Source organism: Miscanthus floridulus, chromosome 6 (genome assembly GCF_019320115.1).
Source record: "Miscanthus floridulus cultivar M001 chromosome 6, ASM1932011v1, whole genome shotgun sequence".
NCBI classification, from domain to species: domain Eukaryota; kingdom Viridiplantae; phylum Streptophyta; class Magnoliopsida; order Poales; family Poaceae; genus Miscanthus; species Miscanthus floridulus.
Genome location: NC_089585.1, coordinates 12,731,288 through 12,754,905, shown reverse-complemented (window position 1 = coordinate 12,754,905; position 23,618 = coordinate 12,731,288). Strand labels below are relative to the sequence as shown.

General features: G+C 42.0%; 2 protein-coding genes across 5 annotated transcripts; both read right to left on the bottom strand.

Annotated features, from left to right (window-relative positions):
* Window positions 1–1,648: 1,648 nt before the first annotated feature.
* LOC136461668 (uncharacterized) lies at window positions 1,649–5,873 on the bottom strand. 3 transcript variants are annotated; one of them, XM_066460959.1, is made up of 10 exons: window positions 5,538–5,872; window positions 5,203–5,407; window positions 4,408–4,783; window positions 4,274–4,307; window positions 3,794–4,012; window positions 3,557–3,646; window positions 2,699–2,764; window positions 2,528–2,619; window positions 2,401–2,448; window positions 1,649–2,050 (listed from the first exon to the last, which is right to left on the bottom strand). In XM_066460959.1, exons 3-10 carry the CDS (start codon window positions 4,749–4,751, stop codon window positions 1,939–1,941), a joined length of 1,005 nt encoding a protein of 334 aa, XP_066317056.1. In that variant the 5' UTR covers window positions 4,752–4,783; window positions 5,203–5,407; window positions 5,538–5,872; the 3' UTR covers window positions 1,649–1,938. The 3 variants fall into 3 exon arrangements, with proteins under 3 accessions (XP_066317056.1, XP_066317057.1, XP_066317058.1); XM_066460960.1 differs by having other exon boundaries at window positions 5,203–5,402; XM_066460961.1 differs by lacking the exon at window positions 5,203–5,407 and having other exon boundaries at window positions 5,538–5,873.
* A 6,897-nt stretch (window positions 5,874–12,770) lies between these two features.
* Window positions 12,771–16,343, bottom strand: LOC136457659 (dol-P-Man:Man(5)GlcNAc(2)-PP-Dol alpha-1,3-mannosyltransferase). Of its 2 annotated transcripts, XM_066457684.1 has the most exons (13): window positions 16,092–16,343; window positions 15,964–15,998; window positions 15,697–15,834; window positions 15,503–15,571; window positions 14,951–15,108; window positions 14,766–14,832; window positions 14,637–14,690; window positions 14,072–14,160; window positions 13,842–13,958; window positions 13,498–13,604; window positions 13,329–13,407; window positions 13,164–13,220; window positions 12,771–12,948 (listed from the first exon to the last, which is right to left on the bottom strand). In XM_066457684.1, the coding sequence occupies exons 1-13, from the start codon at window positions 16,258–16,260 to the stop codon at window positions 12,804–12,806; spliced, it is 1,284 nt and encodes a 427-aa protein (XP_066313781.1). In that variant the 5' UTR covers window positions 16,261–16,343; the 3' UTR covers window positions 12,771–12,803. The 2 variants fall into 2 exon arrangements, with proteins under 2 accessions (XP_066313781.1, XP_066313780.1); XM_066457683.1 differs by having other exon boundaries at window positions 14,637–14,832.
* Between the last annotated feature and the right edge of the window lie 7,275 nt (window positions 16,344–23,618).

Below are 23,618 nucleotides of genomic sequence, written 5' to 3'. Positions count from 1 at the left end.
CCCAAACTCCGACGAGCCAGCGAGCAAAGCATCTTTGTCGCGTGGCCGGGAGATGGCCGGCCGGCACGCTGACGCTAGCGTCCAAATCCAAACCCCATACTAGTACTAGTACTACCTCCCAGCGATCTGATTATTCTACGCCGCCCCAGGCCGGCGGCGCGGATGCCGATGGGGCGGGAATGTGAGCGCCGTACTCTACAACAGTGATCCTCCTCGGGCGCGGCGGATGCCGGCCGGCACGAACGAGCCCAACGACCGGACCGGACGGCCGTGTGATGATACTCCCTCCATCAGCTCCCAAGGCCAAGAGGGATCAGCAGCGCGGGCGCGGGCGCGGCGCCTCAGGACGGCAGCAACGACAAGGCGCAAGGCGCCAGCGCTGGCGGGCGTACGAGTGAGCGATCGTGCAGCGCGGAGTGCGATTTGTTCGCCGGCTTGGGAGACCGTGGCCGGGCAGCGCGGCGTCGGCGTGCGCTTGCGACGCGACGCGAGAGAGGATGGATGCACGAGAGCGAGCCGAGCGGGAGGCGGTCGCAGACGCCTCGCCTGCTGCCGCTGCCGCGCCTGTGCGCACGTGACTCCGCGGCCTGCCACTTGGCACTTCTGCAGTACAGACGTACGGAGTACAGTACAAAAAGATGCGAGGTGGGCAGGGCCCCACCGGTCCCACCGACACGTTCTGGCTTGGCACATCAAGCCTGGACCACGGCCCATCTGAGGCACAGGGCCTACTTGGTTCTTGGACCGAATTTTAGTCCCTATCTTATTGGACGTTTGACACATGCATAGAGTATTAAATATAGACTAAAAAATAACTAATTACATAGATTGCGACTAATTTGCGAGACGATTTTTTTAAACCTAATTAGTCCATAATTTGACAATGTGATGCTACAGTAAATATATGCTAATGATGGGTTAATTAGGCTTAATAAATTTGTCTCGTAAATTAGTCTCTATCTGTGTAATTAGTTTTATAATTAACTCATGTTTAGTCCTCCTAATTAATATCCGAACGTCCGATGTGACATGGACTAAAATTTAGTCCGTGGAATCAAACACCCTCTTACTGCGAGTTGCCGGGTGCCAAGATCGAGCCGGACTGGTATTAAAGTCGGCTGAAGCTGTTTTGTTGTGAGAGAAAAATACTGTAGATTCTAGCTGATAAGCCGGCTAATAAGTTCAAACCAACATGCCTTGCGCTGCTATTTTCATTTTCCTTTCGTTTTTCTGTTCCAGCCCAAACACTTCAGAGAGGAGCTGCCGAGCTGTCTGCTGTAGTGCTGTCGCGCAAACCAAGGTTGCTGAAAAGGAAAAGCCTCTACCAGAACTCGCAGGAGAAGACACGATCATTTGCAGCAACTGGGGACGATTTTAGTTAGAACTTAGAATCATGCCCTTGGGCCTGAAGAGAACCTCAAATCTGAAGACTGGAAGTATTGCAGCAAACTTCAGTGGAGAGATGCCCTTGAGAGCGTCACTGAGAACAGCTCGCCCAGATTGGACTCGTTCTGGAAACATAATCGAAATAACATCAAGCCTACACCATGGTGCTGATGCTCTCTGATCTCGTCCCGCCAAAAGGCAAGGATATAACACACAGCATCGAGCCACTAAGAAACTGAACGGGCTAGAACGAGCATGAAAATTGCTGGAAATAATTGGATATATTAATGGACTGTATACATATCTCCATTGGGGATAAAGAAAAAGGTATGATGCTGGAGACAACAGCTGGTTCAAATAAGCAGCTGATCTCAAAATTTTTGGAACATGCTCTGTCAATTTACATGCCCACTTTCAGAGAAACCCGTCGACAGACGGGTGTGATCTATTTCTGAACAATGTGATTTCGGGTGTGCAGGCAGTTTGCAGAATCTCTGTTTAATTTTGCTGAAGGTAGCGTATAGGGCAACCAACTACAACTACTGTCCTTGATTACGTCACGTAAGTTTGAGGGAACCAACTTTCCAACAAAATATGCTTGACCCTCAGCACCAGGGTGAATAGAGCGTAGCACGGGAAGTGCAGCAGTGCCACCACCAGGTACCTGCCAGGAGTTACAGTTTTTTCTTTCAACAAAGTTGATGAAATCGCGGTTTACAGCCATACTGGCATATGATAGAAAGAGCATATAGCAAATTTCTTGATGACTTCAGTGTCAAATGAGTGCGACCACCAAAAGTATTTAGGTACCAAATTGTTCTTTTCCTTTGCATGTCATTGCATCTGTTCATGTGGTAATAAGATTTTCATAGCTATCCCTAGCTTGTGATTCTACTGTCATGTAATGTCTAGATTCTACTTTTTTTTGTTACGGCACTCACTGATGCATTAGCTACACATGAAACCATAATATTTAGCAGAATAGAGTCACTTCTTTCATCGAGTCGAGCTTACCATACAGGAGCACCAGGGAATGTCAAGTCTAGAAATGGGTAAGGCCACCTGAACAAAGCAAAACATGTTACACATCCCAATTTCACCTCATTAGGAAGAAAAAAAGAGCTAACGCTAGTAGCATTACCATGTTGACACGTTAGCATGGACGATCCACTGAACATTAACAAAAATGCCTGTCCACAGCAGGAAGTATGCTATCCTAAACCATGGGAAATGCTGCATTTATAGATTAAAAGATCAATACAGAGATCAGTTGATCATGATATAGATCAATGTTGTAGCATGAGACATTTACCAGTTTGTTTAGAGCAGCATCACCAATTATGAAGACAACGTTGATTGAATGTGTCCCAATCAGAATCTGTTATGCACATATTAAGAACTTTAAGAAATAAATACAGAAAAAAAGAATACAAATAACAAACCTCAACAAATAAATTTCTCTTTTGTAGTATGACTATATATTATTATGAATAGCACGTAATCACGTAACATTTCTATACCTAATATTAAAGAGCGAAAATTTCTCGCCCACAAATTTTAGTCCCACTCTTCCAAGTCCATCTGTCCCTCCACTCCCTCCCTCGAGCATAAGAGACGTCTTAGCCAGTTTTACTAAGAGTAGTAGTACGTGATGAAGAGATAAGAATCCTAATTGGCGTCCAACCCATGACCTGAACTCACAACCCATGCTTATAGGAGTTAGAATAGCACGCGTCCAATTCTAAGACACATTGGAATAGATGAGCCAAGCTGTACCTAAGGTTGCAACACACAGGCATGTCTGCTAGTCATTCTTAAAAAGAAATAGGCCACAACTGATGTGCCTACCAAAAGCAGTGATGTTCTATGTTTTTAGCATGTTTTATCTCTTTATTAATATAGGGAGAGCTCCAGCCATAAGTTCTAAAAAAAAAAGAGTCTCAAAGTTGACCGAATAAGTAACTGATAAAAGGTCACAGACCATTAAGTTATATACTATCATATTAGACTTCCAAAATCCCTAGGTATATATAGTGAATTATGATCTTCAAGGTAAAATTTTCAAGGAAAAAAGTAATGTATATGGAAGACTTTTAGTTAATATTGTTCACCAAACAAGTCAGATTGTAGATTAGTACAGTTCCTAAAATTGCAAAAAGGGAATACTCACAAAATTCATCTCATACTGATTGTGGGCAAGGAAAGGGTACAAAATAAACCAGAACACCAAATCTGTAATCATCACAGCACCTGCATTTGTCTGGGAAAAAAACACAGAATTTGAGTGGAGTACCAATGTCAGTCATCTTTCCTGTTTCTCTCTATTACTTTTATTTATTAATATAAACAGGTCAACTTTTTGCAGAAATGTGAAGCTACGACATGCTTATGATGATTGATGAGTTACCTGAAACATGATCTGGAACATATAACCCCAAAATCCTGCTCGGCCATTGTTTGCTTTAGTGTAATAAGAAATTTTGATTGTAGGGTCATATGCACTTTCTGCTGTTGGAGCTGTCATATATGTGCCATGATCTGCACCAGATCTTACCAGATCATATGTATCCCCACCGGTATTGTAAACATACTGATAGCATCCGTAAATCGAAAGCAATGATCCAAGCTGCAGATGAAGAAGGTATTGAGACATTCACTAGTTAGTACTGGAGAAATCATTAGCAAGAATACATAAACTCTACAGTCTGTTTCAGATAATATCCTCAAAAATAAAATAAAATCATGTAAGCCTTTGTACCAGTGTTGCAGGAGTGCAGTGAGATATGATGTCAGTGTCAGTTACTGAGACTCAAGGTTAATTATAAAGTTAAAGTGACAAATAACCAAAACAAAAAACAAACCAATGTTCCATTAGCAAACTACATACCCCAAAATACAAGGTGACAAGCAAGAATGTCCACCTGCCAAATGTACAACATCATTTCAGCATAAGTTCTTTCAATTGTGGGCGGTGGAACTACTTCTGGGAATTATGACCAATCAGGATGAAGATGGTCTTACTGTGTGTAGTACAGGAAGATACTCCATCCATCAGTAACGATGTCGACCACAAGCAGCGAAGCCAAAACGAAGAAGGCCACAAGGCGAAACGCCAGCAGACAGCCAGGGTGGATCCCCTCAATGCATGTCTTCCAGCAATCTTCAAGATAAACAACACCAGGTGCGGCCCGTGGTAACGCCTCTTCTCTGTCTTCACCGTTATCGCCATTGCTGTCCAGTGAACTGGGCCCCTCATACTTCCAAATCAAGAAGAACGCCAAGGCCATGCAGGAGTAGACCCAGAGCGCACACAACAAGAACCTCCAGTTGAGCCAGTACTCCGGTTGAGTAGTGTCCACGGCCATGGCTGAGGATTGGAATGCTTAATTAATCGTCCCTGCCATCATATATCACCAAGACATTATATAAGTTTGCTGTCCTAGTTGTCCTCGTTAAATCTGATACTATACTTGCGCCAGTCCACTCAAGAATAAAAAGAATCACTTTTCTCCTTGCCTTGCCGGCAAAGTGAGAGTTCAACGCAATACAGGTATCCTAATCCGCAAATAGGAGTAGAGAAAGCAGAGGCAAAAGAACAGGCCGAAGAAAGCGAGGGACACCAACACACTATTCAGAGATTCAGGACCTATCCTGCAACATGCCCGACCTGGGTACCCCACACAAAAGGTAAAGATGCAACCTTTTCCACTTCTTCCATTGACGCGCACACACGAAACAAACGAACAACGAAGCGGAGGGAATCAAGAAACCTATCGTTTGAGAGAAGATGAAGTGGGGGAAGGAAGATGAGTATACCGGCGATTGATTCGTCCACAGGGTCGCGCACGGGAGGATCGGTTAGGACACCGGCGGATCGGACAGAGTGGTTAACGAAGAAACCGAGAACAGCCACTCCCCTGGCCGAACAACAACTCCCCTTGCCCGCTTGCCTTCTCCAAGCTCCGTCCGGTTCCTTCCCCCTTGTTCGTCTGATGCGCCTTCCTCCACCGACTAAACTACTCTAGATTGAGATCGGGGGAGGAGACATCAGACATTGCGCATCAGTGTATCGGTGTGTCCGCAATAAAAAAAGACGCGGGATCAGAAAATGTTAGCCAAAATCTAGAACGTATAGAGAGATCATGAATTACAATATACGGATGGGCAGCAGATCCCTGCCAGTTCCTCGCAAGAATCTCCGACTCCCAGTCAAAGTGCCGGCGGTGGACTTGTGCCGGCGGAGACCTCGGGAAGCCTCGCGTTCGCGTCTGGCGCCTCCTCTCCCACCTGTCACTGTCACACACACACACAGAGAGCAGCAGCAGCCACAGGCGGGGCAGGGCGAGAAGTGAACGAACGAACCACCGGTCCACCGCGACGATGAGGACCAACCACGGGGCAGGTGATCTGGAGACTAGCCGATGAGGGTGAGATGAAGGCATGGAGCCTAGGTATTTTCCGACCTGGACCGCTTGCTTGGAATGGAATGGGACCATTGGATAGTCAGAGGACACAAATCATTTGCTTGTGTCGATTTGCCTTTGCGACTGCAAGAAATCAAAATGATTTTTTTTTCTCATGTTGCCACAAGTACGTACTACACCTGAACTTTCTGGGATTCTGGCACGTGCGTCACCGAAGACAAGCAATGAAGCAAACAATCAGTAACCATTGTTGTCCATATGAACGGAATGAAATGCAGATGTTACCTAATTATACTCCCTCCGTCCATTAACCTAAGCTGTATTTCAGAATGAAAACTACCATGCAATGAAGTGAAGAACATTCTCTGAAACGTCAAATATAAATGACAGGAGGTAGCATACAATTTAACTAATTATTGATCAAAATTTGCAAAATATCATTTAACAAAGTAAGAGTTACATTGATGGATAGAGGTAGTACAGATAAATGATGATAATTTCCATTGCTAGCTGGATAAGATAGATGCCCACCTCAGAAAAACTTGACTCACCGCGGGATATATCACTGTATAAATCATACTCTTATCAGAGCTTTTACATGAAAGACTTGACACTTCCATATACTCATTCCTCAAATTGAAGATAGAAGTCAAATTATATTTTTAGTTCATTTTGGTTTTGTTGTTAAGCTCTTTAACTCTAACGAAAAAAAAACTACGAGTTCAAATAAATACAGTATCACACAAAAAAAACTAGTAGGCGTCTATTGCACATCCAAAATACAAATTACCAGCGCAAAAGTGAAAGTCCCGTTTGGATTATATAGTAATTAATAAAAATATTTATGGTATAATGATTTTCATATGAGATGAAAGGTCAAAGTTAGTCCACAAGCAAGATTTGGAGCTACATGAAGGCTATGGTCAAAATAGCATGGATCATGAAGCAAAAAATCTTAAATCACGCACTATAGAATTGTGCACCGGGTTTCCTAACCACTTAAAACTTGAAAAAGGAAAATAATTTGTTGTAGCTAATAACTTGACTAAGGCCAACCACGAATTTGACTTAAGTTGTGAGATTTGGCTCAACGAGGGGTAGGATCACTGTGAGTGTTGGATCACTAGTAGCGTACCTCATGGAGTAGCTAAGGACCATCTCTCTGATGTTATAGTGAGTTAGAGTAACCACCCTTACAGACTACATATCATATATGGGTGTGACAAGCTGAGTACCTAGTGGTGAGTGGTGACTACCTAATCACGTGGATTTGGCTCGGGATAGCGTGAGGCTGCTCATCGCCATACCATTTATGGGTTAGTTTGTCACACTAGAGAAATGATAGGACCTTGAGGCAACCCTTATTGGGGCATGAATATGTAGATTCATCCTAGACACTTTTTTCTCGAACACGCAGGAGAGTTGTGTATCATTATATTATGAAGAAAAAAGGGCCAGCACAACCACAAACACCAACACACACACAACACACACAACTCTATTGTTCTGTGATTAAGAGCATGCCTGTTAGGACTGAAACAAGAGACTAGCATCCCTATACGTCAACCTATTACTCTTCATGAACCAGACCAGCCAAAGAAGAGAGGCTCTGTGCGTCTGCTATCTCCTAAAGACGTCGTTCATCACAAAGTAACGTTGAGAGCTCTTCACATGCTAGGAGTCATGTGTGGGTACACCTCTTTAGAGATTTCTTCAAAGGCATGAACGTCTCTGGATGATTTTGGTTGTTCTTACTTCTAGTTTCAGAGTAGTGAGAGCAATTGGACAACTTCTACTTGAGTTCATCAGAATTTCATTTGGTCACTTAATTGCTTCCACTTAATATGCAGCAACTCGAGAATAGCATGTCATGTTCTAACATATGCCATGCTTTTTTCAATGATTACAAATCTCTATAAATTTCCCCTTGTTGCATGCACCAAATATTTATGTTGGAATAAGCTCTCTGAGTATAATCATACTCTCTGAGCATAGCGTTTCCATATATGGCTCTAGTTTGTCTGGGGTTAGATGGATACAAGGTATAACATAGTTTATACTAATAATTTCCAATTTCCATATGTAGGTTTTGTTGGGTATGCTATTCTTGCTATCACATCCAATTGAGTACATCTCAAGAACATTCAATCTTGTTCTCGGCTGCGTGCTCATCCGTTTCTAGTGTGTATAATATTTCATGAATCCGAACAATTTTAGAAGCAACATTATGACATATGTATCACAACCAAAATGTGACTTTATAGTTATGCACGGTGCTAATTGTTTTATGTTTTTAGGTGTGTGAACTTTAAATTCATCCTAGACAAGGTATTTGCATCAAAAGAGCTTGCTATTGTGTTGTTGATTCTTCACCTCACCACCTTTATGTCATTTACAGACTACTGGTGGTTAAAATGAGTAGTCACCACTCATGTTAGGTGTAATGAGTGAGCAAATATCTACACTCATCTCAATAGTCCAATTTTCACTCAATGGTTTTCTTTCTCTAGTATATCCTGTCACATTTTATGTACCACAAGTTGTACTACCCCTGTATGTGGCTATATATATGAGAGGCACCCCCAAATGGGTGTGAGGTGTTCCCCTAATTCATTGTCTCTGCTTGTTTACCTACACTCTTGCTCATGATCTTCCTCCTCTTCCTATTCTCTTCCTTCTCCTCTTCCTCATCTTTCTCTTCACAAATTGAATCCTTGTCATATGTATATATTGAGGTGACCAAATTGTTGGCTCGGGCTTGTCATGTGTGAATTTGTTCATTTTTCTCTTCACAAATTGAATCCTTGTCATATCTATATTGAGGTGACCAAACTGTTGACTCAGGCTTGTCATGTGTGAATTTACCAAAGTTATAATCAGTTTTGAAGAGAACTTTCATAATTCTTCTTAGGTTATGCGTTGTCAAAACTTTCATAGTTCTTCTTAGGTTATGCACTGTCATGATGTTTTTATCAGGAACGTCCCTGTGACATGCCGTCCGACGTGGTCCGCCAAGGGGCTGCCACGGCCTTGGCTGCTCAACTTAGGTTCGGTGGGGCGATAGATGTGCGCGAGGTCACGTGTGGATTCTCGCCAAGGACAGACCCGTCGAGGGTCACGACGGTTAGAAGGAGCCTTGAAGCAGTCCACGACATGGCCCTAGCTGCAGTCGATCTACAGCCAACGGCCCTTATGCTTGCAGTGGAGCGAGAAACAATAGTATAAGATATTTGTAGGTGGGGTATTGCCCCAAAGACAAGTTGTGTTGCTAAAAGTGCATCTAGCCTCTAAGTGGGTACGTTTTGGTGGACTGAATGACAACACGATCAAGGGACTAATGTGTTTTATGAGACTTGCAGACATTTACAGGTATATAGTCTCAAGTGTGTTGTATTGTATTTGGTCTCAAATATAGCAGATGACTTGAAGCTTGATCAATCTATATGATAAAGACAATAATACAAATGAAATGAATATATTATTAGCTTAATGGTTGATTCAATACAAGATGTGACTTGATGACTTGAGATGGTGAAGATAGCAAGGAAAGGCTTTGAGGTAATAAACAAAGGTGAAGGGCTAGTGACGGCTTGTCAGCCGAAGAACCCAACTATAGTGAAGAAGAAAGTACTTGCATTTAGTCGAAGTACTAATCAAGCTTTGAAGGTCATGTTGATGTGAAGGATAGAATAGTTGAAAAAGTGACTTTGGATGATATGTTGATCAAATGGTTTGATAAACTCAAAGTCACAGCTCAAGAAAACTCAACTCAATATATGGATGGTGTTGAAAACCCTCATCTGATAAAATTGATAAAGCGACATTTATTCTAAAGATGACAAGATCAAGTGAGATTATTTATGAATTTATATTTCTTGACTTTCAATATGTCGTACTATCAAGAGGGTTGCAACACAATGTATTAGATGTGACCTAGAAGCGCTCAAAACAAACCCAAGTGAAAAATCCTGAAAAACAAGCACTTGAGAGAGTTTTGGAGGTGTATAGAGTAGCACCGGCAGTCAGTTCCCAAATAGGCCGGTTTGGCTACACCTGACACATCCCCAACGACAAGTTGGTTAGTGAAACCGGCCAGGCCAGTTTTGATTGACCAGACTCGTTTTGACTAACCAGATAGTCCAACGGCTAGTTTTTGGGGTTGCCTATTTAAACCCCCTTCCACTGCCTTGGTTGGTTGCTGAAGCTTTCCCGCCCATACCAACCAACAAATCCTAGAGAGAGTTCCTAATTCACCTTTTGTGGGATTTGAGTGCATTTAGCCACATCCATTGAATTGCAGAGCAAATTGAGCCATGTGAGATTGTGTGTGAGCAAAATCTGAGTTGAGCAACCCTTGAGCACTTTGTGGTGATAGCTAGTTCATGTGAAGCATTTGTTACTTTTCGAGCTTTGCTCCTAGACAATCTTAGTGGTTGTTAGCGAGTCACCGAGGTGTGGTCCACGACTGGAAGTTTGTAAGGGTTGGTCTTCCCGCTGAAAAGGAAAGAAGACTCCTTGGTGGAAAGGTGGAAAGAGGTCGCTTTGGACCCGGCCATGAGTTGACCTTTGTTGGGTCACTCACTGGCTTCCACAATGGAGACTTATGGCTCACTTGGAGAGGCCCGAACTTCAGTCAAACAAATAATTGTGTCTTCTCTGTTTGGTTTGGCTCACTCTCATTTTACATTTCATTTGTTTCATATCTTGTGAACCACCATTTGTGTCTACTTGGTTGTTGTGTTTGTGGTTGTAGAGACTATTGTGCAAGGCAAACTTGTCCCAAACACATCCCACAACACTTGGATTTGTAGAGGGGGAGAAAAGGAAGCAAAAACAAGCACCTAACATATTTGTTGTAGGATTCTCGAGGAAACCGGCCAGGCCGGTTAGAGGAACTAGCACTGGCCAGGCTGGTTCTACCACAGCCAGCAGCGAAACCGGGGCCGATTCTACCACAGCCAACAGCAAAACTGGACAGGTCGATTCCGCTGTGTCCAGTGACTTTCATTTTGTGAGTTTTGCATGTGTAGTTTTTTTATATAAATAGCCTATTCACCCTCTCTCTAGTCATCGTTTAGATGCTTTTAGTTGCTTTTTTCCGTTTTCGGCTGCTTTCGAATAGGGTTTCCTTCGACATTTGGGATTTTCGAACATTCGTAAGCCTTAGCCATAACCTCGTCGGCCAAGGGTCGATCCACTTTAGCACTTAGATGTAGGCGTTCACTCGGTCGGAAGCCAAGATCGCATGAGGCGACGAGAGGAAATCCCAGCCGGAGGCAGCTGAACGAGTGTGTGTGCTGGGTGTTTTTAGGTTGGTTCGCGTCAGGCAAAGTTAACCCATGGACACACGCATGGGGAGCCCCTGAGCGCTCCGCCATGCTTGGGTTAGCCAGGCACGGTGGAGGGCTTAGATAGAGCACTTTTGGAAAAAAAAGGCTTGCAGCAATGAGGTAGCAACTTATTATTGAATCAAAAATCGAAAGGGTAGAGAACATAAATGAAAGACTTAAGGAATTCGAGCTACGTAGCTTTCATTCTGTCTCAGGGACACCTTGTCGACGCAAAGGGTTAGACTCCGCGATTTGCTGGGGATGCCACATTACTGAGGCTATGGCTCGATCAAAGCCTTCCCGCGGGGGGAATTGTCGATGCTCGCCTCCGCCCTCACTCTTTCTGCGGAGGTGAGTGCCAGGTGAAAGGCATTTGTTTGGTTTTGGTAATTGAGTGAAACATAGATGGACTAACATGTATTTGATGTGAGATTCATAGGTGGCTTAGTCCACAAAAACACAAGTATGAGCAACACATAGAGCCATGGTGGAGAGATGGCTTGTGCATGTTGATGGTGCTCAACTTGTTTGATGAAGGAGCTCATTGCATTTGAGACATGGCATGATGTCATGTGGCTAGGTGAAGATAAAGAGACATAGCTTGACTATGATGGACCGGATTGCAAGTGTGAAGGGCAAGTCAGATGCTTTGGAGCGATGGACCATGTGGCCGTGAAGCTTGAGCAAGGCCTAGGCTTTGATGGACCAAGTGCAACGGTGAAGAGCAAGCGAAATTACGACCGATAAACCATAAGGCTACGTGATGACATAAAGTGGATCATATCATTCAAGAGATATTAGGCAAGTGTTGATATGTGTTGATAATCAAGTGGCTTGAGGGAGGATGATGAAGGAACTTTATGCTATGGACAATGATCAAAGGTAGCGTGGTTGGCTACATTGATGGTGTTGGATGCTCATGTAGCATCACCAACATTGAGATAAAATGAAATGCACAAGACAAAGGTATTTTTATAGGGTATTTCAATTTAACGGTCTAAAGTTGAGTTCAGCGTGACTAGTTGGCGTAGAGCACCCCTTCCATCTTTTTATAATCCTACCCCCAAAGCTTTTTAAGGTGATGCATGGATCTCTTTTCGCTCTGACAGTTCTAGGCTCTCTAGACTCCTCTCGTTACCCCAAACACTCATACCTTCTGTTTGTAAAACTTATTGCAAACTTCGGCCCTTGAGCTCAGAAATACAATCGGACACCACTCACACCAGTATAACCTCTGAGTCCTTGCGTGCCAAACCATTCGAGCTATATGCACGGCTACAACCGTTTCCTTGATAATAACATTTATTGCTTTACATTTCCAGAGTCGTTTTCAGGATCATTTTCCTTGATAATAACATTGGTGGCTAAAGGAGACCAGCAAGATGATAGAACAAGATCCTGGGGAAGTCCGCAGCCATAGTTACTCTTAGAGTAGCTATCATCTATGTTAAGAAGTTACACATGGACATACATATTTGGTATGTCTAGATGCTACTCTAGAAATTTGGGTCAACTAATCCTAAGAGTATTGGCATACCAAAATACCTCACAATTTCCGGAAGCCTTTGGCATTGCTTGTATCCTCACTGCTACCTTCAAAGATTATACTATTTTTGCGGGGAAGTCTAGCTTTGCAACTTATTGACATGTCCGTTATGTCTCTTTATTGATGAATATAGGGGTATTCAGCAGGTGAAAACCATATACCAAACAAAATGCACAAGTGCAAAAATAGCAAAAGGAGTGATGAATAGGCAGTAGAAGGGTAAATATTCCAGCAGAACTCCACGGCGAGAAATAGAATGATCCTGAAAATGAGGGGAAGTGAAATAAGATTGCAAACCAAATAAATGAATACTGGAACCAATGTATTGTTTAGAGACAGCATCTTAGTTTCAGAAAAAGAAGAAGAATGCACTTAATGTTAATAAAAAGGAAGTTGACACTTCTATCAACATACATGTTTGGTTGGTTCACAAGTTGCGAGCGTGTAACATAAATACATTAAGGCACAGTGCGTTACCTCAAAGGTGTCTGAAAACGTGTTTTCCACAATAGAAAAGGCAAGGAATAGAAGTACCTGCACAGAAGAACGAGCAAACTTGGATTATAGCATTCACAAACAAGAAGCCAAATCTATTGAGGACTAATCATAACACTAATGATGCTGAGGGGAGCCTGTGCTTACCAGGAATAGAATTGGTAGTGTAATGATCGGGCACACACAATGCCAATGAAGTTGCCAATAAACATAACAGCTACAATATCTGGATTCAAGTTGTACATATCTAGTTAGTTCAGCAGGAAAGCATAGATCGGAATGATATGATTAGTTTGAGAATTGTGGTTTAACGCACGTTCTATGCTGAGACTGGATGGTCTAGGCTGGCTGGAAACAAGCTGTTTGATTGATTTAGAATCTTTAAATCTGGAATGCAAGAAACCGAATAGGCCTCCTTCGTGCCTGTCAGTGAATGTAGAGATATTATGCACTAGCATAATCACTATAAAATACCCTAGTATCTCCTCAGAGGTACCGATACAGATTTAATTTAGAAATATGTAATGATGAAAATATTCTTAGAAAGAATAGGAATAGGATATACTAGAGAAAGAAAACCATTGAGTGAAGATTGGACCATTGAGAGGAGTGTAGATCATTGCTAACTCATTACACCTAACATGAGTGGTGAGTACTCACTTTAACCACTTGTAGTGTGCAAATATCATAAGGGTGGTGAGGTGAAGAATCAACAATGCAATAGCAAGCTCTTTCGATACAAACACCTTCTCTGGGACGAATTTAAAGTTCACAGACCTGAAAAACATAAAACAATTAACACTGTGCATAATTACATAGTCACATCTAGGGTGTGATACATATGTCATAATGTTGCTGCTGAAATGGTTCAAAATTCATGAAATACACACCAGAAATGGATAAACACACGGCCGAGATTGAATGCTCTTGAGATGTAATCAACTGGATGTGACAGCAAGAATGGCATACCCAACAAAACCTACAGATGGGAAATATAAATCATTAGTATAAACTGTGTGATACCTTGTATCCATCTAACCCCAGACAAACTAGACAAGCTCAAGTTTACCTCAGGCCATGATATGTGCATTTAACAGAAAATTTATATCATAATAAACAGTACAGTTTTCTCCAATACAAGGATGCAGAGTTTTGCTGCATGTTAAAGAGAAAAAATAACAGAAGATACAACAAGTTGCGAATTTAATAGCTCTGTGGCATGCTATTGGAACTTGGAAGATATCACTATGGAGTTTAAGGATAAAGGAATTACAAAAGACCTTGCAGCATTCAGTTTGACCTTATATATTTAAGTAACTTGTACTAACAAAGCTAGAAGAAACTGCCAAGCATAGTCAAACCGATATAATATGTGGTGCAAGAAGACCATTTTAACAAATTGAAAATAGTGGAATAGGATGAGTGTTTTTAATTAAGAAAAAAGGAACAATGTACCTGTACGACAGCAGCTCCCAACAAGGCAAAGAAGACTCCTTTGATGCTCATGGCCTGTAGAAACAACTTAGTAAGGGTAACAGTTGGAAGGATAAAAAGATATAAGCATGGTGCTGTTGTAATGTGTACCTTGACCATCAGTAGAAGCAAAGAAGGAGCGAAAAGAAGGACATTCATCTTAACTGAGACAGCTCCACTGAAAAAAAAATGGTAAATGAATATGAGCAGCTACTTTCTACCTACCTCTTTCAGTTTTGTCATATTAAAACAAAGCAGAAGATAAATGCAATTTACTGCCATACTGTCATGCTCACCTGAAAACTACTAGACCAAGGTACCACTTGTGATAAATGATCAAAACCATAGCAGCGTGGAGCAATGTCATGGCAAAGCAGTCATTGAAAAGGCGGAGAACAAATATGGAGTGAACCCTCTTGGACAAACAAAGCAAACCTAAAGCCCACCATGGAAGCTGTCATCGTTATTGAGAGATAGTGAGGAATCAGAAACAACAGACAATGTCATGGAAACTTGGCCACACAGATGTTTTACAAGCTTAATTGAAGAAACTTTGGGTCGTCATAACAGCCTACCAGACTACCAGTTACTGAATTATCCTTGCGGTCTTGCAGAAATGAAGAAAATATTGTTTTAGACAAGAATAGCCAACGCTATAGATATTACCTTAGACGAACTAAACACTGATTGTTTCTAGATGAGTCGTCATGACAGAATATCAATCAGTTTGTCAAAATTATCCTTGCTGAACTAAACAAAGGACTAAGGAAAAGACAGTTATAGATGTGAATCGATGAACTAAAGCAGAACCAGAGGTTAGAAAAGAATGATCAATTGCACAATTATACCACTTCAGTCTTGACGTAAAGCAGAAGCACGAGGCTCAAATTGACAATGTACAAGACGCCGAACAAAATCTGCAGGCAAGTACCCAAGAACTCATCAGTCTTAAGCACAGCCAGGCATCTGACCATAATGAGGTGTGAGGACGCAACAGAACAAACGAGCTCGTGCTGGTAAACAGATTTGGCTGTGCGGTGACCTGAGCAGGAAAGACATGGCCGCCGGTAAGGAACTTAATGGCGGAGTAGACGTAGAGGAAGCCAGCCGGGTAGACCAATGGCCCTGTGTCTCCCTCGATCTTGGTGTAGTCCCTCTCCCCCTCGAGAAAAGCGTCCACCTAGCGCAGCAGCAAACACACACACCAGCAGCCGCCAAGATCACACCACCATCCCCAAATTGGAAGCTCTTGGACCAAAACAGCGGGGAAACAAAACAAAAATCGGCAATCTGCGCTGTGCGCTAGTACCTGAGACATGTAGGCGTCCCAGTCGATCTTGGTATCTGCAAGTAGAAGCAACAGACCCGCTTAGCTGCGGTAACGCAGAGACAAGGAGGAGAGCTGAGCAATGAGGCTTCGCGCTCGGAGCTACAGACACGGGACGAAGGCGACGATGAGGGCGACGAGCGCGGCGTCGGCGAGCACCAGGAAGGCCGCGAAGTAGAGCGCCCTCCGGTGGCCCGTCGACCTGATTGGCATCTCCGTCTCCGTCTCCGCCGCCGCCGCCGCCGTGCTCGCGGTGCGCCTCTTCTCCGCCCGCGCCATCCTTGGCGGCAAGCTACCACCGGGCGGCAGATCCAGTCCAGCAGGAGCAACTCCACCGGCCGGCGAGGACCCCAACCCACCCACCCAGTTCGTTGTTCTCAACTGCCGAAGCGTGCGCCCCAGTTTGTTAGGCGGGCCGATATGGGAGGTGGGCGTCTACCACCACGGCGCCCCAGTTGAGTCATGGGCCTACATGCTGCTCGAAGCCTGAGAGCAGTTCCGGCTCACTTGGGCCTGCAAAGGATTTGGGCTACGAGGCCAGCGACAGGACGCCTTCCTTCGGGTCCATCGTCGTCGTCCCCTTCGGCGGGGCGGTCGCCGTCGAGCGCGCGTCACCCTCCACTCCACTGCACGGCCACGACAGCGTTCTCGGTCGATTCCGACGGGCGATTCCACCCGCGCCGCGCTCGCTTTGGCAGCCAGCCACCAACGCATTCTTTATATTCCCATCCCATGGCTCACCAGGGCTTCGTCCTCTGTGACATGTTCGCTTGTGTTATAATTCGTACTTTTTAATTGGTTTTTTTAATTAGAATAATATTTTTTTTTCTTAGAATAAATCAGTCGGAACAGTATTTCGACTTACTTTTTTATCAGCAAAGCGAACGAGGTTTTTATCGTCGGCCCCGTTCGCTGAAAGCAAAGATCCACCATCGCAACGAAAGCGCCGCTGGGTTCATTTCAAATCACAACATTGGTCTCGTTCGCTTCGCTGAAAAAACAAATCAAAACACTATTCCGACTTATTGTTGTGAGAGAAAAATATAATTCTAACTAAAAAAAATAAATTAAAAAATATAGATTATAAAAGAAACGAACAGGCCATTTCTGACCAGGCGACCACCAATCACACAAGAGGGCATCCAAGCATGCTGCTCCACGGCAAAAAGGTGACGAGCAGAAACGTATAGGGGAATGAATCGGCATATTCGCTGGTTGGTTTCTGGACTAGTTTGGGTTGGCTGATGCTGATTTGTTGTGAGAGAAAAATACTGTTGGCTGACTGGTTTAGGTTGGCTCAAACCAATAAACAAATAGGTGAATGTCTCCGGCAGCTCGCCGCTGCACGTCTGTTACCCCCGCGTCGCCTTCTTATCATCGTGGAGATGCGTCCTTCTCTTCCCCTGTTAATCCTTTTTTTCTTTTAGATTAGAATCTCCTTCTTATCTTTAGAGAAATGAAAATGATGTACCCTAACCTTATTCCTCATCTTGCGACTTTTTTTTATTGACGATGCTGGTAGCTGCAACCTGAGGTCAGAAAAAAGGTGCGCGTTCTATTATTCTTTGCACAATAAATATGCTATACGTCGTCGTACTTAATTTTGTTGAACTAGTACGTTGCATAATTGAGACGGGCCGGCATGCATGAAAATGGCGTCCACGCACTATTAGTACAAAGTTTAGCAGTACGTTCTTTCGGCTGGATTGCTCGTATTTGGCTTATAATCTATAATTTAAATAGTATTTTTTCACATTAAACTAGTCAGTAGTACTTTCAGTCAAGGCTTATAAGTCAATCCAGCCGAAACGAACAGCCTGTAGGCCCTCACCTCACCGGTGACGCCACTTTCTGGATCGGAGGAAAAAAGAAAAGTTAAATGTACCAGATATCCATTAACTTGTTAGGAGATTTCGGTTAGGTCTATCAACTTTCAAAGTAGCTTTTTGGGTCTATAAACTTTGTATACCGTATCATTTAGGTCCATACTTCTCCACGCGGGCTTCTCATATTGACGTGGCATGCTGACATGTTCTTCTGAAGCAGCTCTTTGCAATGCATTTCGTCAAACAGCTCGTGGGCGAGCGCCACTGCCTCGGCGCCGACGATGAGGATCATGCGGGGAGGCGCGACTGTTGGAGGCCATGGACCCGCGGCTGGGCGGAGAGTTCGACGAGGACGAGTGAAAGGACCTTGATGTCGCCTAGGAGGCCTAGAGAGGGGGGAGTGAATAGGCCTCTAAAAATTTAACTCGAAACTCTGTTAGAACAGAGGGCGGCACTGCCGGCCTTATAGGGCGACACTGCCGCTCTTCAAAAATAAAGCAGATAGTGTTGAGATTTTACAGGTAGTAACCTGACCCTCATAACTGCTCAATCCTGCAACAGAAAGATAAAATCTAGTTCGAAGACTGGATACCACAGAAATCTCACACAAGAGAGAATCGAGCTACGAAACCCTAACAACAGCTAGCAAAGAGTTAAACCAGCAAGAACACAAAGTGAAGCACGCGAGACACAAAATTTATCCCGTGGTTCAGCTCGCCACCAAGACTTGCCTAAGTCCACGTTGTTGAGGCATCAATAAAAGGATTGGCTCGCCACCAAGGCTTGCTTTGCCCTTGTTCTCAAATCAAGAGCATGAACTCTTAAAGTGAGGAGTAATTTCTTAGCTACAGAATGAGGTTACAAACCTTCTAAGGCTGCCACACAAGTTGGCAAGCACAAGGGCGACGTCTAGCTGGCTAGGAGCAAGCTCCAAGAGTAACAAACCCTAGAACCGTCGGCCAAACATGAACCAAATGCTCTTAAACTTTGGAAATCAGTGCATCTTCTCTCCAATCAAGTTTTGTTGCCTTTTTTCTCAAGTTTTGATAGTTGGAATCAAGGATTTGCTTGAGGGATGAAGGAACAACAATAGATGAGAGAGAGGTAAGCTTTGGTCTGTTCAGTTTCAAACTGAACCGTTGGAGAAGAAGGCTCACTGTTGTGGGCCGACCCAAATGATATTTATACCTCTTGGGCCCCAACGGTCGTTTATGGGCGGCACTGCTGTCCTAGCCAAAACAGGTAAAATCTGGAGATTTTTGGCTGGCTGTTTTGGCTAGGTAAGAGGATATAGATCCGTAGTTTTGAGCATCTAGTTGCACAGTTGACCAACTGTACTAGAATCTCTCTTTATAGTATGGCTTTTTCTAAACTCAAATTTAAAGCATAAAAGAATTTAAATGTCTTTGAGCTGGTTGCCACTTCATTTGGCAATTGAAAACTTCTATTATCGAATATGTTTTCCTCATTCTCATTATACCTTGATTATGTGACTTGAACCATTTCCATACATATGAGTTCACCTTCAGGGCTTCAAGTCACTTCCACTAATGATTTGATCCTCAACACAATATGACTCCTCATAGCTTGATTAGTACCTCGACTCAATGTAAGTACTCTCTTCTTCACCTTAGCCATGGTACCTTGGTCGCCAAGCCGTCGCTTGCCCTTCTCATTCGCTTAGTATCTCGAAGCTCTTTCCTTGCTATCTTCACCCTATCAAACCATACTTAAGTCACATTATATTAAGCATCCATTGAAAATCATTTCTTTAATATTTTGATCATTGCTTGAATATTTTCTAGATATGAATGTTGAGATCAATCAAGCTTCAGTTTGTCTCACATAGAGATATACATGGATCAACATCAATATGGTCAAGCTAATTCACAATTTCTTATTCCCTTCTTATTTTAGCTTGACATTCCAATTGATCTTTCATATGTTCATCCATGTAAGCAAATCAATGTAGAGACCGAATTATATCCACTATACATTGTCATTTACCAAGTATGTTTGCTTTCACATGATGCTATGATATCCCACAACATAGAAGCCATTTCATTGATTTCATTTGCATTGTTGTCTTTTGCTTGAACTAGATTGCATCCAAAGACTTCCAATATAACAATACATAGTTGGGCATTCACTTTAACATAATATGGCATGTCATCAAGTTTGCCTACTAGTTGAACCTTGTATATACTTATTAATACACAACCCACAAGTATATGCGATAGACTTAATTTCCTGTTCAACACTTAGCAAACTTATTAGACCTTTAATTGTGTTGTCATTCAATTTACCAAAATCCACTAAAGGGCTAGATGCACTTACAATCTCCCCCCTTTTTGGTGATTGATGACAACACAACTAAAGCTTATAAGAGATTGATAAACATTAAGATTTTGAATCCTATTATATAGTGAGCTCCCCTAAATGTGTGCATTGAAGGAATTCAAATTTTGGTCTCAAATGCCAAATGCACATATTTAAGATGAAGTGTGGGAACTCCTCTATATCTTAGTATCCATGGGGTGCAAGGTGTAACATGATAACCATGATGCTCATGACAGTTTATGCACTCAAAGATTGCTGACCAGCAGAGGGTGGCACTGCCGCACCAGAGAGCGGCACTGCCGCACCTGCCTGACCAACACAGGAGAAAACAAGCATCACTCAAGGCATGAATACCACACACTAGCATAAATGGTCCTTATCAAGAGCATCAATTTAAACTATCCTTGCACACACCACAATATTTTTTAAAACCTTATATGTATGCCTCTCCTTTACCCCTTTCCATCCTTATATCAATCTCTCTCCCCTTACATTCTCCCCCAATATTATTAATCTTCAAAAAGGATTTTTCCACCAAAAGGAAGAAATGTTGGTCGATAAGTGAGGGCAAGAGTAGATAAAAGTTTAGCATATGGAATTTCTCATATATTTTCTACCAAACAAAGTATGCAACTTTTAGGTCAAGATTCTTGAGAGGTTAGCATATTTGGCTCATACCTCACTTAGATGATAGTATAACATGAGACAAACTCATGCCATCACCACAAAAGGTATCAACCAAATATCTAAAAAATTCTCTAATCGCCACCACAAGAACAAATTTATGGTGTGACTCAAAAATTGCATACACATGCACACACTAGCATGTAAAGGCCTAGATGCACAAAGGTAATACATGAGTTCATGGAGCTATATATATTTGTTCTAAGCCTCATAATCTCCACCATGAAGATGATTTCAATACTTGGATTTAGTGCTTTGATGGGACTAGTACTTCTTTATGCAAGATAATTTCATTTGTGCCCATCTCTCATCATCATCATTTTCAAGGAGATATCATAAACTTGTGCTTGATATCAATTGAAAGTCCATTGCTAGCTCTTGTTGTCATATTGAGATATCAGTTGAAGACAATTTTTTTTTTGTAATTAGGACACCTACAACCTGTATATCATCCTCATTTTTCGATTCTCTGTTTATCATCTCGATAAATCTCATTAGAGCTTATAAAAGATATGAAATCTAAACTGAGATTTTTGAACCATGAGTGTAGGAGCCTCCCCCTAAATATGTGAATAGAGATTTGAATTCTCAATTTGGCATGAAAGGCCACAATTCACATTTTAGGTGTGATGGAAACCTCCCCTTGCATCCATGCCTGTTGTGGGGTACTGAACAAAGTGTCACAGGAATAAGAGTGATGCATATGACAGGTCATATCAGTTCAAGCACACAAGACTCTGGTTGATACAGCCCAGGGCAGCACTACCGGCCACAGAGGGCGGCACTGTTGTCCTGACTATATCAGTTAGGTAGCAATCAGATTCCTATAGAAGATCATATGAATATAAAACAATCTAAACTCAGAATATGACAAGCTAAAATAGTAGCCATGAATACATGTCCATATCCGAAGCAAATTTAGTCATAAAGTAGCATATTTCATAAAATAGAGTTTTGAGCGACTCTCAAACTCATAATCTAACAACTACTCTCATCGGATCTGGACATTTGATGTTGCCTAGGAAATGCTCATAAAGACAAGAGATAGCATTAAATTGCACAAGAGAATTTCACAACTAGTGATCATTTTAGATGTGGAAGGCATGTAGATCACTAATTGCAAAACCTTAAAACATAGACTAAATTCCCCTTTTTTGATAGTGCATACATATACATGTGGAAGTCAAGAACATAGGCACTTTTGGTCAATTAAGTCCAAACAAGAGAATTTAAGCTATATTATGGAGAGTAGCTACTTAAGAGATAAAAATACAATCCAAATGAATATGAGAGATAACCAATTTAGGTTGAGTCAATGTAGCATACTCATGAGAGACTCATTCTCAGTAAGAGACTACATAAATTCACTAGAAGAAAAGATTAGTCTTAAAAGACACAAGGCATAGGATGGGCTCCCCCTTAATATGTGCATCAAGTGCTTGAATTACTTGTGAAATGCACTAGAATCGGTTTAAGAGTCGATGGAAGTTCATCCTATATCTTGGTCAGGGCATGATAAATTTGCAACAATTGAAATTATGCCAAGGAAACATACCACCACCAAGGTAGATAGATCACCACATAAATTTTCATCGATATGATCATCATAGGTGAGACTTCAATGATTTGGATGGCTATAGTTCTCACTTAATGAAATGTGGTAAAACTGAGCTCTTGTGATCATACAAGATCCATATTAGTTTCCTAATTCTTTCTTTACCTAGAGCAACTCACACAGAGAGCAAAGGTAAAATTCATGAAATTTACAAGTTATGAACTAGGAGTTACCACTCTTTGTTGATAAGATCCTGAGAGATCAATTGGATGGATCATAGATACTTGATGAGCACTTAGAGAGGAGAAATAGCAATGAAAGCCCACTCTTCAATTATTTTCTCCATCTCATCCAAATCTAGGTCTATTTAAAGGATTAGGACATTCAACATTTAAACCAGGAGCACTTGGTTTATAAAGACCGAGACCTCCTAGAATAATTGTGAAACACCTAGAGAATCCAAAGAAACTACCCATCCTCCTTTTTTCATGTGTGTGACTGCACATCAAATACTTGAAAGAAACCAATAATCCCACAAGATATAGGCTAAGCTCCCTCTAAATTTGTGCATACAAGAGTACACAAAGTTCACTTAAGCACATTAACAATATGAGGTCAAGGGAGTGACTTGTACTATACTTCAACTGATTTGAACTCCTTAAAACTGCTTGCAATTCAATAGTCTCAGCTGATTACTTCTTGTTCCAACTAGTTTCAATCACTTGCTGCTGCTTGTACTCTGATTGCAACTTATTTGGACCCTTGTGTGGGTTCTTTTCTTTCATTAAAACTCCTTTAGAGCAAATTTATATTTCTCATATTTACTGATTCTTTATGACCAACTTGAGAGCTAACTCAATCTTGTTGCCACAATATAATCCAATTCCATTCAGTCAGTTTTCAGATTCTGTCATCCTCAAAAAGGAAAAAGAAATCCATATCTCTCATACCACTAGCCCAATATGCATGAAATTTGGTAGAGATCTTCATCTATGAGTCCTCTAACTTCTCTAAAAAATTTAGCTCATTTGAACTCCATTTGGTTTGTGAAACTAATTTTCTACCAGAACTGCTCAAATCTGAAACTGCACTATTGAAGCTGACAGAAACCAACTCAAAACTGATTTTCTTCAAAACCAATCTTCATACCAATTGTACAGCAATAAGTACTAGATGTGTATAGCATGCTCACAAAGTTTCAGGTCAATTTATCAGTATTTGAATCTCCAAAT

Bases quoted from the DNA above. Each gene is read 5' to 3' on its own strand.
- LOC136461668 (XM_066460961.1), bottom strand. From the start codon at position 4,751: ATGGCCGTGGACACTACTCAACCGGAGTACTGGCTCAACTGGAGGTTC. The intron at 4,308-4,407 runs GTAAGACCATCT...TACATTTGGCAG, and splicing joins ATCTTCCTGTACTACACACA to GTGGACATTCTTGCTTGTCA. The intron at 2,765-3,556 runs GTGAGTATTCCC...TGTGCATAACAG, and splicing joins ATCAGTATGAGATGAATTTT to ATTCTGATTGGGACACATTC.
- LOC136457659 (XM_066457683.1), bottom strand. From the start codon at position 16,260: ATGGCGCGGGCGGAGAAGAGGCGCACCGCGAGCACGGCGGCGGCGGCG. The intron at 13,408-13,497 runs GTGCGTTAAACC...ACTTGAATCCAG, and splicing joins ATCCAGTCTCAGCATAGAAC to ATATTGTAGCTGTTATGTTT. The intron at 12,949-13,163 runs GTAACGCACTGT...CCTCATTTTCAG, and splicing joins CGTTTTCAGACACCTTTGAG to GATCATTCTATTTCTCGCCG.